At 37.7% G+C, this 17,648-nt stretch overlaps 1 protein-coding gene across 1 annotated transcript in view; it reads right to left on the bottom strand.

Moving 5' to 3' along the window:
- The window catches only part of CHRNA5 (cholinergic receptor nicotinic alpha 5 subunit), a 42,473-nt gene that overhangs the window by 3,358 nt on the left and 21,467 nt on the right, over window positions 1-17,648 (bottom strand). Inside the window, exons 2-5 of the mRNA XM_023552959.2 lie at window positions 15,714-15,865; window positions 4,637-4,681; window positions 3,068-3,177; window positions 461-1,292 (exon numbers count right to left, since the gene is read on the bottom strand). Coding sequence (XP_023408727.1) covers window positions 461-1,292; window positions 3,068-3,177; window positions 4,637-4,663 — 969 coding nt within the window. The 5' untranslated portion in view covers window positions 4,664-4,681; window positions 15,714-15,865. The remainder of the gene's footprint in view (window positions 1-460; window positions 1,293-3,067; window positions 3,178-4,636; window positions 4,682-15,713; window positions 15,866-17,648) is intronic.

The raw sequence follows: 17,648 nt of genomic DNA, 5'->3' as shown, positions 1-17,648 counted from the left end.
TCTAGAAAAATATCCTGACTATTTATAAAGCCTAAATTAGGCTCATTCTACAAAAATAAAGTAACTTTTGATAAATTATAAAACAGAATTGAGAAACAAAGTTACTGAAGGTTAATTAAAAGAATTTATCATGTCAAAGTCAGAAAAGCGTATCTCAAGATAACTATTCCTCAGGATAAAAGAATAGTCAGAGCAACTTAAACTTTCTTTAAAAGTATCCAAGATGCTGATGGGGAAAACTTAGAAGTTCCATTTGTATACATGCCTCATTTTGCAGGTGTTTTGTAAAATTAGTAAAGATCTTTTACAGAGCGGTGTGTCAACATGTCTGGCCCTCAGTCTCCTTAGACTTAAGGGTCACGTGGTTTACTCTGCCAAAAGTGATTCCGGTCACCTCTGAACCTGAAACCTAAGCAGAGAAATACCACATCTGCATTTGTGCAAACAACTTGCCACTGACCTCGCGGACATCATTCTCCTTCATGACGTGTCTGGTAATATAGCGGATAGAATCAAGTGCAGCTTCCAGTGTGTTTCTAGAAGGTTGTGACCCATGAACGCTCTCAGTTTCTTCTTTCTGAGTGAAATACCTATCTACATGACTTCTCATGCAAAGCAGTTTTGGAAGCTTGTGAAGAAATATCTTGCGGACCCAAGGTGCCATGGCATTATGTGTTGAGGAAGAACGATGATGAATGTTGATAGCGAAGACTGTTACCATAATTGATAGTGTCACAAAAATCATGGTAAACACCAGATACTCTCCTATCAGAGGTATTACTTTTGAAGAGGAGGGTATTATCTCTTCAATAACCAGAAGGAAGACGGTCAAAGAGACAAGTACCGAAGTGCAGAGACAAATCTTTTCACCTTCATTTGAAGGAAGATAGAAGACAAGTACAGTTAAAAATGAGAGCCCGATACAGGGTATGATAAGGAACAAGGTATAAAAGAGAGGCAGACGCTTAATTACAAATGAGTAAGTGATATATGGATACCAGCAACAGCTATCGGTTCTGTTTCCTTTGCTTCCTGTTGCACTCAAAATTTCCCATTCTCCATTATCAAAAAAATCTCTCTTGTCTACATCTTGGTCCTCTAAAATTAAATCAACCTGTGATCCATCGTAAGTCCAGGAGCCAAATTTCATGGAACAGTTTTGGAGATCAAATGGAAAAAATGTGACATCTATGGTACAGGAACTTTTGTAGTTTGCTGGCGGAGTCCAGGTAACAGTGCCATCATACCTGACAACCGTTTTTGTACTGGCTCCTTCAAAACGTCCATCTGCGCTGAAATACACACATACATATACACAATAACAATGCAGAAATTAAACAAACCTAGCATGCATTTTACAAGCATAATATAAAAGAAAGCCTATAATTAATAGTATGAAATAATTTTTGAACTATTACACTTAAGTTGTACACTTGCTACACGTAGGGGACACCTGCTTTAGGGACATCTTCCTTAAATATCTCACTCTCCCGTGAACTGAACCTCTTCTTCCACATCTACTCCAGGACTAAAAATCCTGGAAAAAGGTGGTTGAAAAGAACTTGTTTTACACACGAAATATAACTGAGCTATTATGCAACAGACATGCACATTCTTTGACACCCGGCACAGTGTTCTTCGCCTTCATCACAAACACTGGATGCTTTCTACTTTGACAGGAAAAAACCATTAGCACCAAGCTGGGCATGAAAAATGGCAGTGCCTCTCAAACTCTTCCAGCAAGTGAATTCATCTGTTGGAGGACTCTAACAAGAAACTCCACTCCAAACATAAGATTTCTTTAATGTATCATTCTTTATCTCAAAATTCACATGGCTTTTGCACACTACTCTGTAATATATCCATGCTAATATAAACGTGTTTTCAATTACTTAGAGTAAAATCATGCTCCAGAGAGTGGCATCACGTTACCTTATAACTTTGTTCACCCCTTACAAATCAAGAAGCGAGGTGGTAAGAAGGTTTAAAACGATTAAAGGTATTTTTGGATAGCGTTTGCTTTGTCCTCATGCTAAATGCCTTCTTGCAAATAAGGCAAACTGCTTTAAGATAAGCACAAGTTCCCAGATTTGCCCTGGAGTAGCCCTAGAAAAAATAAAACTGGTACCCAGAATTATCCTCTCCCTAAGTAAAAATATCGTCCTCAAAATCAACCTAGGGGGGCAGTTCTACTCTGTCCTACAGGGCCGCTAGGAATCATAATCTACTCAACAGCGATGGGTTTGGTTGGTTTACGTGCACTAACATGGATGGAACTCTAATGTATAAATTTCAATAAAAATTACAGAAAAAAACAGTAAAATAGTTACAGTATGAAACAGCATGTTCATAAAAACACATTTAAAAGACACACACACACACATATATATGGTATTTAAGCAAAATTTGAAGGGTGCACATTTGGACATGAAGTATGGTCTCAACTATGTAAGAAATGCACCAAACAAAAAACAAACCTGGATGGAAATCTGCCAAATACATAGTCTAGTAAGTAAGAGAGTAAATGAAGATGACTTCGTTTGAACCCCAACTCTATCACATGCTAGCTGTGTGGTCTTGGACGACATATAACTGCCCTAGGTCTCTGTTTCCTCATCTGTAAAATAGATGTAATAACAGTACAGGCATATAACTCATGAGGTTATTGTGAGAACTGAATGAAATAAAGAACATGAGGCACTCAGCACATTGCCAAGCACACAGTAAGTTCACTATACATGTAAGCTAATAATAGTGGTAGCCTCTAAGTAATGGGATAGTGGGGTTGATTATAGATGACTTTCCCCCTACTTCCTCATACCTTTCTGTACTTCTCAAATGATAAATTCTGTAACTCAAAGAACACTTTTCTGATCAGAAAACAATACACCAAAAAAGGGGGAGGATCCACAGAGCCTATTTGCAGGTTTATGAAACAAAAGAACATACGATCAAGTCAACTGATTTTACAGCTAGACAGTTTTCAAAAGGGAAAGAAAACTGGTGACTAATATTAGTGCAAGTCTTTCTTTTGAAAGCGCAAAACTATATTCATAATATAACTTACTTATCAAACAAAACGATGTCTGGGGTCCAGAGAGACTCTGAAGGGACACGTATAATTTTTATTCCACCATAGTCAACAGGGTTCCATCTTAATTTTACATCTATCCATTCCTTTAAAACAAAGAAATCTGCCTCAATTCAATAAATTTGTCCAAAATAGTGAAAACAGAAATTTTAGACATGACTCGACCCCCAATAGAGAAAACTCACCTCCATGTCTTTCTTATGATCACTAGATCGTAACATTGTCCCCTTATGCAATGGTAACCACGCCCCCTTGTACAATGGTAACCCTGTCCCCTCATGCAATGACCCTGTCCTCTCATGCAACAGTGACCTCGCCCCCTTGTGCAATGGTGGCCCCATCCCCTCGTGCAATGGTGACCCCATCCCCTCGTGCAATGGTAACCCTGTCCCCTTGTGAATGGTCCTAGCCATGGGTCCCGTGAGACACAAGCGAAGTGAAAGGTTTAGTGATCACAGTGCCAAATCTCTATGCATTCAATAGCTCTGCTCAGCACCTTTTCTACCACTAATGGACCATGCATGGAAGTTGCAGACATGTGCATCTAAGTTCCAGGTAGAAGAGAAACATTGTCTTTTCTAGCTGTATTGTCACCTGATTTTGCCAGGCAGGTTAATGCAAAGAGTTGGATTTATTACACATTCCACATATTTAAACACCTTGTCCAACCTCCACTCAGTCACAATTCTGTAATCATATCAAGTTGGGGTTGCACCCCAAGAAAAGCATACATGCATTTCAGGAGTTTGGGGTTAAGGAACTGGTAGATATAAACATTAAAGATAAGAAAAACAAAGTGAACCACTCAAAAGTGTTGAGCAGAAAAGGCTGAGGTGGCTAAGGAAAAAAAAGTCCTCTATACAATAAGGGGCTATCTACATAAAATAATTCATCACTTGTGTGTTTCCACCTGACGCAGAATAAGAAGGAAAATCCTTGCTGTGGCCTATGAGGCGCTACTCCATTGGCCTCTTGTTGCTTTTCGGACCGCTTCAACTCCTCTCCCCATGGCTCGTCCACCTGTAGTCACACTGGCCTCCTTGCTGTTCCTTAAACACACTAGGCACACTCCAGCCTCAGGGCCTTTGCCCTTGCTTGTCCCTCTTCCTGGAGCACTCTTCCTCCAGATAGCCACATGGCTTGTAAAAGATTATAACCTTGGAAACTCTATGGGACAGTTCTACTCTGTCCTATAGGGTCGCTATGAGTCAGAATCCACTCAACAGACAGAACACTCCCAACCCGCTATCCCCTTTCCCAGTGTATTTTCCTTTAAGCTTCTCAGCTTCTAAGGTGCTGTGTAACTTATTTATTTCCCCCCCACTAGAATGAAGTGCCTTGAGGGCAGGGATTTTTGTCAGTTTTGTTCATTGCTTCTCCAATGTCCACAACAGTGCTGGCACATAGTAGACACCCAAAAATATTAACTGAATGAATTCAAAAACTCTTATTTACCCCCATCTTTCTGCATCCTACCAATGCCTTAGTGCTACGAGGTCTGTAATAAAAACAGTGGTACCAGGCCGCTTTTAATTTTCCACATACCTGTTTCAACCAGACATTTGTTGTCATTAACTGATTTTTCTCATCCTATAAAATAAAAAATTTTAATAAGCCTGGTTATTTCAATTACAGAAACAATACTTCTTTTAATAAGAATTTTTACATTTTTATACAAACATTCCTTTCCAAAATGTAGTATCTATATTCTTTCTATTCATCAATCTGGTTCTGTAGAAAAGTTGGGTATTTGTGCCAGCCTAATTTTTTTTTTTTTTTAATTTCATATTGTTCCTTTTGGCACACTCAGGGTTCTAGATAAGGTGCTCTAAAGTACACATGAGCATTTTTAGATCTAACATTCATGGTTTCAACTACTATATTTCATCAAATCTAAGACAGAAGCACAGCACTATTTTATGTACTGAGCACTAAGAAAGAAAACAGGCTGCCAACGAATCGTAAGCTGGCATTGATCAAAAGACACATCTTGATTTCAGACGTGCTGACATGTGGGAAAGTGTGCATCTGAGAATCAGTGAGATACAGTATTTCATGCTTTCCTGAGGGACTATAACTTGCCGTCATTTACCTCTGCTGAGGCATGAATTTCAGTCTTTCTGTGGGGCTGCAATATAGAAAAAAATAGTGCAGTCATAACCTTGAATGTCAATTTCATAAAGTTCTCAGAAACTATTTTTCTGGGGAGCCAGGGGTCCTCGGTACTTGCCACATATACCCGTCTGCTGTCATATCTTTGCTTATGACAGTCCTTCACCAATTTTTCAATGTCTAATTAAAATGACATCTCTTCCATTAAATTTTACTGAAATAGTATGCCAGTAAAAGGTCATCATAATCTCCAACCACAAATACTATATGGAGGATTCAGTGCTAAGCACAGAGATCCACAGAAGTATGAGGCAATCCTACTGCCGGGGAGAGGGGACAGGGACATAAATAGCTTACCAAACCAAAAACCAAACCCACTGCCACTGAGTCAATTCCAACTCACAGCGACCGTATAGGACAGAGTAGAACTGCCCCATTGATTTTCCAAGGAGCGCCTGGTGGATTCGAACTGCTGACCTCTTGGTTACCAGCCGTAGAACTTAACTACTATGCCGCCAGGGTTTCCATAAATAGCTTACATGACTGGATTTTACCCATTCCCTACCCCATCCACACCAACAGGCAGATGACCCAGAAGAAAGGGGGGATGAGAAGGGAGCACATCCCTAGGGACAAAGGTAGCTCTGTGAGGTCCCCACATGAGAAGAATGAGTACTGAGAGATACGGCACTGCCACAAGCTGTGAGAGAAGCCCACAGCCATCCCTCTAACACTGCAGTTCCAAAGAGCAACTTTCCTTGATTAAAACCTTAGAGCTGGAAAGGATTTAAGAGATTTAGCTACTGTAATCTCTTCATTCTGCAGATATAGACACTCCAGCCCAGTGAAGCAACTTGCCTAAAATCATATCACCAGTTAGTGGTAGAACTGATGCTAGGATTTAAATCTCCTAAATCCAGACCCCACCCTACTGGGTCTACCATCCACCCCAACATCCAACGCCATTCAAAATAACTGCTGATTCTTATATCAGAATATGCCCATTTGGCAAAAATTCTGAACAGAGGCATTAACAGCTAGAAAAGTTCTGGTAAACATATCACTTATGATGTTCTATGGGGCCCTGGTGGTGCAGTGGTTAAGCGTTTGGCTGGAAACCAAAAAGTTGGCAGGTTGAATCTACCATCTACTCCTTGGAAACCCTATGGGGCAGTTCTACTTCGTCCTATAGGGTTGTTATGAGGAGGAATCAAGAGCAATGAGTTATGATGTTCTAGGGCAGTAAGTCATTTTTAAGAATCTGATGAAAGTTACCGACCTTTTTCAAGGAAAAATGGGAACCCATAAAATTTTACTCGCTGGGTTAGGACCCAACCAATGCTTAATATTTTCAACAGTGACACAGATAAAAGAATAATCCATAAATTCTCAACTGGTCCCAAAGATGTGGGAATTGGCCATTACCTGAGGGGATACAGCCTAATTTAAGGTGACCTCGAGCATTTCCTGAGCATCCCTAATGTGCTCAGCACAAAGGAGGATGCAACAAAATTAAACTGAATAAGGACAAATGTAGGATGACACCAGGAGAAAAACAAACCACAAATAAATGGAGAAAGGTTAACTACCCATAAGTATAGCAGAAAGGCTTTAGGAGTAATAGACTTTTAATCTGGCCATGAAAATAAAATCAAAACAAACAAGCTAGATCAAAGACTTAAATATAAGAGCTAAAATTATAAAACTCTTAAAAGGAAACACAGGTGAAAATCTGCATGACCTTAGATAGGTGACAGTTTCTCAGATATGCGACCAAAAGCACAAGTAACATAAAACAGATAAATGAGACTTCATCAAAATTAAAAAGTATTGTGTGTCAAAGGACATTACCCAGAAAGTGAAAAGAAAATCCGCAGAATGGGAGAAAGTATCTGCAAATCATGTATCTGATGAAGATAAAGTATCCATAATATATAAAGAACTCCTACAACCCAACAATAAAAAGACAAATAACACAGTTAAAAAATGGGCAAAGGATTTAAATACACATTTTTCCAAAGGAGATATATAAATAGCCAATAAGCCAATGAAAAGATGCTCAACATCATTAGTCATGAGGGAAATACATACAGAAATGACAACGAGATACCACTTCACTCCCTCTAGGATAGCTATGGTCAAAACAATGAATAATAACTAGTATTGGTGAGGACGTGGAGAAACTGCAACCTTCATACATTGCTGATGGGAATGTAAAATGATGCAGTTGCTATGGAAAACAGTTTGGTGGGTCCTCAAAGAGTTAAACACAGAATTACACTGTGACCCAGTAATCCCACTCCTAGGTATACCAAAAGAATTGAAAACAGGTACTCAAACAAATACTTGTAGAACCATGTTCATAGCAGCATTATTCACAATAGCCAAAAGGTAGAAACAACCCAAATGTCCATGAATGGATAAACAAATTGTGGTATACAGATACAAAAACCAAAACCAAACGCAATGGCATGGAGTTGATTCTGATTCATACAATATACATAAAATGTAATATTACTCAGCCATAAAAAAGAATGAAGCTCTGATATATGCTACAATGTGGATGAAACTTGAAAACATTATGCTAAGTGAAAAGCCAGACACAAAAGGGCATATACTGTATGATTCCATTTATATGAAATGTCCAAAATAGGCAAATCCATAGAGATAGAAAGAAGAGTAGTGATTGCTAGGGGATGGGGGAAGCAGGGAATGGAGACTAACTGCTGACAGGTAGAGGGTTTCTTGTTAGTGTGATGAAAATGTTCTGAAATTAGATAGTGCTGATGGTTGCACAACATAGTGGAGATACCAAAAACCACTGACAAGTACACTTCAAAATGATGAATTTTGTTAGTGAATTATTTATCAATAAAAAATGCTAACAACAAAACAAGCTAACAGTGGGGTTTTAAGAAGACAGAGAGAGAACACATAGAAAACAAAGTAGAAATCTGAAGAAAGGTGAAGGAACAGCCACCAAATATGACTACGGGGTTGAGGGGAAATTTAGAGCTAAGGGAACATAAAACAGCTTAGAAACTCAGTGAATCTCCTATTCTCTGTCTCCTCGGCCATCATCTTCCTTGACACCAGTCCTCTTCCCCTCTCATACTCATAGGCATTACATTTTCGGGGCTCTTCTCTCAAGAAACAACACTTCCCAGACTTCTCTGGTTGGCTACCCTTTCTTCTACCATTTTATATAAATGTTCCTCAAGGATCAGCCTCTCAACTCCGCACTTGCTTTAAAACCTCATCAATTCTCAAATACATAGAAACTGTTAAAAAAAAAAAAAAAAACCCCGAGGTAATTGAAGAAATCAAAGATGAAATTAAAAATTCCTAGAATCAAATGAGAATGAAAACACAACATACCAAAACCTTTGGGACACAGCAAAAGCAGCAGTCAGAGGGCAACTTATAGCTATAAACAAACATCAAAAAAGAACAAAGGGCAAAAATCAAAGCATTAACCCTAAACTCAAACGAATAGAAAGAGAGCAGCAAAAGAAGCCCGCAATCACCAGAAGAAAGGAAATAACAAAGATTAGAGCAGAAATAAATGAAACAGAGAACAGAAAAACAATAGAAAGAATCAATAAGACTAGAAGCTAGTTCTTTGAAACAATCAATAAAACTGACAAACCACTAGCCACCCTGACAAAAGAAGGAGCAAATTACTCAAATAAGAAATGAGATGGGTAACATTTCAAGAGAACCAACTGAAATAAGAGGGATCATAACAGAATACTACGAAAAATTATACTACAACAAATTCGAAAACCTAGAGGAAATGGACAAATTTCTAGAAACACACTACCTACCTAAACTAACACAAACTTAAGTAGCAAGTCTGAACAGACCCATAACAAAAGAAGAAATTGATGAGGTAATAAAAAAAAAACTCCTGACTAAAAAAAAGCCTTGGCCTGAATGAGTTCACTGGAGAGTTCTACCAAACATTCAGAGAAGAGCTCACACTACTACTACTACTCAAACTATTTCAGAGCATAGAAAAGGAAGGAATTCTCCCAAACTCATTCTATGAATCCAGCATAACTCTGATACCAAAGTCAGGCAAAGACCCCACCAAAAAAGAAAATTACAAACCAATATCCCTCATGAATACAGACGTAAAAATTGTCAACAAAATACATCATGACCAAGTGAGATTCATACCAGCTATATAAGCATGATTCAACATTAGAAAATCAATCAGTGTAATCCACCCCATAAAGAACCACACGATCATCTCAATCAATGCAGAAAAGGCATTTGATAAACTCCAACATCCATTCCTGATAAACACTCTCAACAAAATAGGAATAGAAGGGAAACTACTCATTATAATAAAGGGCATTTACACAAAATCAACAACCAACATTATTCTCAATGAAAAGTGACTGAAAATGTTTCCCTTGAAAATGGGAAATAGACAAGAATGCCCTTTATCACCACTCCTAATCAACATTGTACTTGAAGTCCTAGCTAAAGCAATTAGGGAAGAAAAGGAAATAAAGGGCATTCCAATTTCAAGAAAAGTAAAACTATCCCTATTCATGGGTGATATGATCCTGTATACAGAAAATCCCAAAGACTCCATAAGAAAGCTACTGGAACTAACAGAAAGATTTAGTAGACTAGCAGGATACAAGATCAACATACAAAAACCAGTTGGTTTCCTCTACACCAACAAAGAGAACTTCAAAAAGGAAATCATTTACAATAGCCCCCCCAAAACAAAATACTTAGGCATAACCAGGCACATACAAGGATTATACAAAGAAAACTACAAAACACTACTGCAAGAAACCAAAAAAGATCTATATAAATGGAAAAACATACCATTCTCAGGGATAGGAAGACGTAACATAGTGAAGATGTCAATACTACCCAAAGCGATCTACAGATATAATGCAATCTCGATCCAAATTCCAATGGCATTCCGTAACGAAATGGAAAAACTAATCACGAACTTTACATGGAAAGGAAAGAGGCCACAGATAAGTGAAGCATTTTTGAAGAAGAACAAAGTAGGAGGCCTCGCACATCCTGATTTCAGAATCTACTACACAGCCACAGTAGTAAAAACAGGCTGACACTGGTACAATAGACACATAGCCTAATGAACAGAATTGAAAACCCAGAGGTAAATCCATTCACCTATCGACACCCGATCTTTGACAAAGTGCCGAAGTCCATTAAATGGGGAAAAGGCAGCCTCTTTAATAAAAGGCCTTGGCAAAACTGAATATCTATCTGTTGAAAAATGAAACAGTACCTTACACCATACACAAAAACTAACTCAAAATAGATCTATGACCTAAATATAAAACCTACAACTATAAAGATCACAGAAGAAAAAATATGGATAACCCTAGGGGCCCCAATACACGGCATAAAGAGTATACCAACCATAACTAAAAACGCACAAACAGCAGAAGATAAACTAGACGAATGGCACCTCCTAAAAATTAAACACTTATGCTCATCAAAAGACTTCTTCGAAAGAGTGAAAAGAGAACTACAGGCTGGGGAAAATTTTTTGGCTTCAACATATCCAACAAAGGGTTAATCTCTAAAACCTATAGAAAATTTCAGCACCGTAACAACAAAAAGACAAACAATCCAACTGAAAAATGGGCAAAGGACATGAGCAAATGCTTCTCTAAAGAAGACATTCATGTAGCTAAAAAACACATGAAGAAATGCTCACAATCATTAGCCATTAAAGAGATGCAAATTAAAACTATAGAGATACCATCTCACCTCGATATCAATGGCACTAACCAAGAAAACAGAAAACAACAAATGCTGGCAAGGTTGTGGGCAGACTGGAACTCTTATACACTGCTGGGGGAATGCAGAATGGTACAACCATTATGGAAAACGATATGGTGCTACCTTAAAAAGCTAGAACTAGAAATACCATATGATCCAGCAACCCCACTCCTAGGTATATATCCCAGAGAAATAAGAGCTGTAACACGAATAGGCATATGCATACCTATGTTCACTGCACCGTTATTCACAATAGCAAAAAGATGGAAACAACCTGAGTGCCCACCAATAGGTGGTACATACACACAGTGGAACATTATGCAACAATAAAGAATAATCACGAATTCACAAAACATCTCACAACATGGAGGCACCAGGAGGACATTACGCTGAGTGAAATAAGTCAATCACAAAGGACAAATATTGCATGAAGCCATTATTATAGAAAAGCAAGAAAAAGTTTATACACAGAAAAAACAAACCAAACTTTCTTTGATGGTTACCAGGGAAGGGAAGGGGAGGGAAGGTAAATTACTAAAAGTTAGAAGACACATGGTAATACTGGTGAAGGAGAGGCAATACACTATTGGTGGAAATCAGCACAACATAACAAAGGCAAAGGAAGACGCTGAAAGGAACACAAGAACAAACTACAACTATGGCAATTACTACAACATAGGCAATCCAGCAACAACAGTATTAACAATCTACGAAGGAATACATAGGGAGACAGGTGTGCTAAAGAGGCATGAGAGAGTGTAAGGCAGTGCACCCACCTACAGATACAGATTAGGCTGTGGACATCTCTACATACATATTTCTAAATGTTGCATGTATACTAATTTAAACAACAGAACACGCAAGGGGCACCGTTACAGAAACTTCCTATGCACAACCAAACACTGCCTGGGACGAAGATAACAGGCTCGAATGCTAAGGACTTGGGCAACGTCTATGTTAACTGACATAAAATAGTGCATAAAAACAATGGTCTAGATCCTACTTCAGTGAGTTGCATCTGGGGTCTTAAAAGCTTGAGGGTGGCCATCTAAGGTATACTTATTGATCTCTTCCCGTTCAGAGTAAAGGAAAGTGGAAAAAACCAAAGTCTCAAGGGAGCAATTAGTCCAAAGGTCTAACAGACCACATGCATCACAGCCTACACAACCCAAGATCAGAAGAACTAAATGGTGCCAGGCTATCACTACTAACCGCTCTGACTGGGATCACAATAGAGGGTCCTGGACAGAGTGGGAGAAAAATGTAGAAGAAAAAATCATATTTATCAAAAAAGACCAGACTTAATGCCCTGACAGAGACTAGGAACCTCCAAGATTATGGCCCTAAGACACACCTCTGACGTGGAACTGCGGCCATTCCTGGAAACCACTTTACAGCCAAGCAACAGACAGGCCTACAAAATAAACAATAACACCCAAAAAGAACACGCTCCATAGAACAATTATATAAAACCTAAAGAGGAACATCTGTCCAAAAGTAAAGATGAGAAGGCAGGAAAGGGTAGGAAAATCAGACGAAAGAAAATGGGAAACCGAAACCCAGGGCGGAAATGGGGAGAGTGCTGACATGGTGTGAGGATGGCAACCAATGTCATGGAACACTTTGGTACAACTTATTGAATGAGAAACTACTTTGCTCTGTAACTTTTCACCTAAAACACAATATTTAAAAAATAAAATAAAAGCATCAATCCAAAGTTTTTAACAATTGCCCTCTGGCCAGGATTCTAAATTGACATCCTTAGTTTCGTCTCTCATCTCACAGCCAGTTTCGACTTTCTAAGAGCCTATTGAGTATTTTCTTTTGAATGGACCACAGTGACCTCAAATCACAATCGAACTCATCATTTTCTTCTTCCCCTCCATGACAACTATTTACACCTTTCAAACTTTGGTTGATCTTGCCTTCTAATCACTTAGGCTTCAAAATTTGGCATCGTCTTTGATACCTCCCTCTATATTCAATGGTGAAGTCCTATTCGTTCTTCTACCTCATATACTAATTTGCCTCCCAAACTTCTAATCTCTCGTTCACGCCTCAAAATTATCATGGATATTACCACCTCATTGATCTTCCTGAAGTACTGCTTTTACCATGTCTGTTGCTTATCAATATACTATCTGGTGGCACAGTGGTTAAGCACTTGGCTGCTAACTGAAAGGTGGGAGGTTCAAACACATTTTTTTTCCTCCCGTTTCCTTTTGTCTGATTTTCCTAACCCTTTCTGCCTTCTCAGCTTTATTTTTGGGCAAATGTTGCCCTGATTTAAAGACCTTTTTTTCATTGTACTGTAAATGAAGGTTTAGAGAACAAACTAGCTTCACATTAAACAGTTAGTACACATATTGTTTTATGACATTGGTTAACAACCCCACGACATGTCAACGCTCCACCTTGGTTGAATACATTTGTAGCATACTTGTAGCATAGTGGTTAAAGAGCTCGGCTGCTAACCAAAACATCAGCAGTTCAAACCCACCAGCCACTTCATGGGAGAAAGATATGGCAGCCTGCTTCTGTAAAAGGTTACAGGCTAGGAAACCCTATGGGGCAGTTCTACTCTGTTCTATAGGGTCACTATGAGTCCTAATTGACTCGACAGCAGTGGGTTTGGTTTGGTTTGTTTTGGTTGCCTAACAGATCTCTCGTTCATTCAGCATTTTCTATGTGTCAGACACTGGCTAGGCTCTGGCTCAGGCATAACTCTATTTTGAGGCTGCAATACCAGAGCCAAAAACCAAAAACCAAACCTGTTGCCGTCGAGTCGATTCCGACTCATAGAGACCCAGAGCGTATGAGTAAAAAAAAGAGTGCTGGTTTAAAGTGCTGTTTGAACAGGGGACAGACGGTCGTAGGAAGCCTGGAAAGATTTCAGAGTGAGTCTAACAAATGAATTTGGCCTTGAAGAATAAATGGCTTGGGCCGAGAAGGAAAGCTGTCCAAGCAGAAGAAATGACAGGAGCCAAGGCACAGAAGCATGCTGGAATCACTCTTCGCCACCATCCAGTCAGGCCATTCCTATCTAGGTGGGCTTCCAAAACATTCATCTTTTGATCTAAACAGGTCAACAAAAAGGTTCAGTATCACTTATATACCTGTGATTACACTATTCCTTCTGATCAAGTATTCTTCCTTTCTGCTAAGTCAAAACAAGCTCAAGTGTCATCTCCTCTATCCTGCCTTGGTTGGTGATCTTAATCAAGATCTGAGTTCCCCGATCTTTATCCTCACAATTTAGTATGGTGTTCCGCAGCAACTGTTTAATAGCCCCAGCTAGAGAAAGAGGGGTCTTTGAGGGCAAGCCCCACTTTACTTCCTTCCTACTTTCCTTTTTTTATGTATATTTAAAATCTCTCCATATTGCCCAGCAAAGGGATATGCACACAGTTAATACAGTACATATAGTTATTGACCTTCCTAGAAGCAATTAGATGATATATATCAACATATATAAATAACTTTACACATAAAAATGAATACCCTTTGATTTTCTAACTGCCTTTCTTAAGGAAAGGAAAAACTCAGACATTTGTGTACATATTCACCATTATCATGTATAATAGGAAAACCTGGGGACAAGCTTTTGCCAATAACAGAATATTTAAATAAACTATAAATGGAATATCATGTAGCCATTAAAAATTATATCTGAAGATTATATAATGACATAGGAAAATGTTCATCATGTAACCAAAAAAAAAAAAAAACCCATTGCCCTTGAGTCAATTCCGACTCATAGCGACCCTATAGGACAGAGTAGAACTACCCTACAAGGCTTCCAAGGAGCGCCTGGTGGATTTGAACTGCTGACCTTTTGGTTAGCAGCCAAACTCTTAACCAGTAAGCTACCAGGGTTTCCCATCATGTAACAGTAGGGGAAAAAAGCAGTAATCAAAATTATATTAAAATACTATTCCAATTTTGTAACATACACACACACACACAAAAAAAAAACTGGCAAGAAATAAAATGTTAATATTAGATACCTCAGGGTGGTAGAATTACAGTCAATTCTTATTTTCTTACTTGTATTTTTCTGCATTTTCCAAATTCTTTACAAATATCATGCACTGCTTCTCTAATCAGAAAATAAAGGCACACCTATAAATATTACTTTTTTTAAATATATGTAAATTCTTGTTGGGTATTTTGGGACCACAGCAGGGAAATAATTATTGATTGATATGATCAGAACAAGAAGAAACTAGTTTCAAAATTAGTGTGAACTTCTTAGATTAAATAGAATCTCCTGACAATAGGAGTTATTAAGGGAACATATTCTCCTTGGTGAATGTCATCTGGAAAAATCTCTGACATGTTTTAAGTGTGATACCAAGGTATCATCTATTGTGATACTTTTTAGTCCTAAGACTCTATTCTTGGACTTTTTCTATTAAATGTTCTGACTTAACTATTAAGGAGAAACTTCAATATAAAATATTTGTTTTAATATCTTTAAATTTGTTAACAATAGACCTATTATAATCATCAAATGAGATAAAACAAAACACACAGTATTATATAAACCTGGGGAACTACTATGTCTGTAGCAAAATAACTATTTTTCCCTGCTGAGTTCCTTGAGGGAAAGGACTGTGTCTCTTTCCCCTCTGTAATCCTCACTGCCTAGCCCCGTGTCTGGGCATAAAACAGGCCCTCAATAAACCTTGTGTGAAACTGAACACGTAACGATATGCACACCTACCACATCCACTAGCTGAGAGATGGCAAGGCCAAACTTTATTTTTATTTTGTCATTTAGGTGTTCCACAGGACGAACCCATCTTTCATAGTCTTCAAATAAATCCTTAAACAAACTATCTTCCTGTTTTGCAATAAAGGATGGTTCTGATAATCCTGTAAAACAAATTTTTTGAAGTTAGTATATTGCCTCCTCTCCACCAAATAAAAAAAATAAAAAATAAATTTTTTTTTTTACCTACATTAAAAAAAAAAAGCATTATTAACTAACCAAACTACATTTAGACTATTATTAAACAAAATAATGCAAATATCTGTTATCAAGTAAGGGACACTCTTGTTCAAATATATTTATTAGTTAAATCAGATTACCCATTAGGGAAATATGCTGAGTTTCTTCAAAAGAACTAAATACTTAATATAGATAATTTAAAATCTAAGTAACAAAAGCTTTTAATTTGCAAGGGCTAAGGTGATTGTTATAAAATTCTGAACCTAGAAAACAGATATACTGAAGCAAATTTTATTTATCAACTGTAATATAAAATAAACATACTTTCTCTTAATTTTAATATATAAATAGTATATAAATATTGAATGAATTATTCAAATTTGTCATACCTTTGTTACATATTCGTATAAAACTAATTAGGGTCAAATCTTTTTTTAAAAAAGACAAAATTTGCCAAGGTCAAAGACTGGTTAGATTTATGGATCACAGTTACGTTTATATTTCTACTGAGCTTAAATAAACCTCTCTGAAGAAATTGGAGTTTTCGATGTTATCTGGACCAGAGTCCCTGTTAAGAAAATGTGAAATGTGTGAAATTCAAGCATGACATTTACTCAAGACTCTAATGATTTTATGAAGAAAAAACATTTGCTTGAAACAAAAATGTCACTGGCTTATTGACCACAAAGTACCCACACAGGAATTAAAGTAGCTCATAAGGATCCTTCTCCAGCCTAAAAGAAGTGATTTGGCAGAAAATTACCGCTTTCACAAAATCTTCTCTTTCTTTTACAACAGGCAATTTTTCTTTGTGGAGCAATTACAGACTTCCTGGTTATTCCAGCAAGAGGCAACCCATTCTCAGCCTCTTTCATTCCCTATTCCTTCATTAATAGAACAGCTACTCCTCAAGAATTTATGTCCTGCCTCTCTGAGCAATTTAAGACACTTGATTTAATCTATAAATAACACAAAGTTTGTGTCTTGCCTCCCATAAAAGTCTCTGTATGCTGAAATACACAGGACTGATGATATTTCAAATCAATTAGAATACTGTACACTGGAAAGTCACTGTTCTTAATGTTTAGAAGCCCTTGACTTCAGAGCTTCAAGTTAATAACATCGTTGAGCCATGTCTCCTCTTTGAATCCTATGTTAAAGAGTTTATTATCTCTGAAATACCAACAATTTAAAGTATTTTAAAACGCGAAAATGACAAAATGTCTTTCAATAGCATTTAAGGACCTTAGATGCTTTCATCTTTAAAAAGACAAAAGGCATTTTTTAAATGTCTTTGTAAAAAGACTTTTGAAAGAAGTAGATATTTTATAAAGATAAAAATAATAAATGAATCCCAGCATTCTACCTAATGATAACCTTTAAGATATCACTTTATGAATATCTTCTAAATATCACCAGTACTAGAAATGCCATTTTCTTAGCACAAGTTTTCAGAAATGACAGGTGCAAATATCAGTGGTATTTTAGAACACAAACGTAATGATGTACTCAAATTCTACTTAGAGGTCATCCTTTTTCACTGGCTCTAAATGTTTCAAGTTTATGGTGCTCATAAACCTCAGACTGTCAAAAGGGAGATAATCCAGACCATTACCCTTATTTTACAAATGTGGGTATGTGACCAGAAAGGACACTGCTGCAGAGCTCATTAATGGCAGGGCTCTCTGGAGGGCACCCGGGGCACCC

The sequence above is a fragment of the Loxodonta africana genome, chromosome 13 (assembly GCF_030014295.1).
Source record: "Loxodonta africana isolate mLoxAfr1 chromosome 13, mLoxAfr1.hap2, whole genome shotgun sequence".
NCBI classification, from domain to species: Eukaryota; Metazoa; Chordata; class Mammalia; order Proboscidea; family Elephantidae; genus Loxodonta; species Loxodonta africana.
This window is presented reverse-complemented; position numbering and strand designations above follow the sequence as displayed.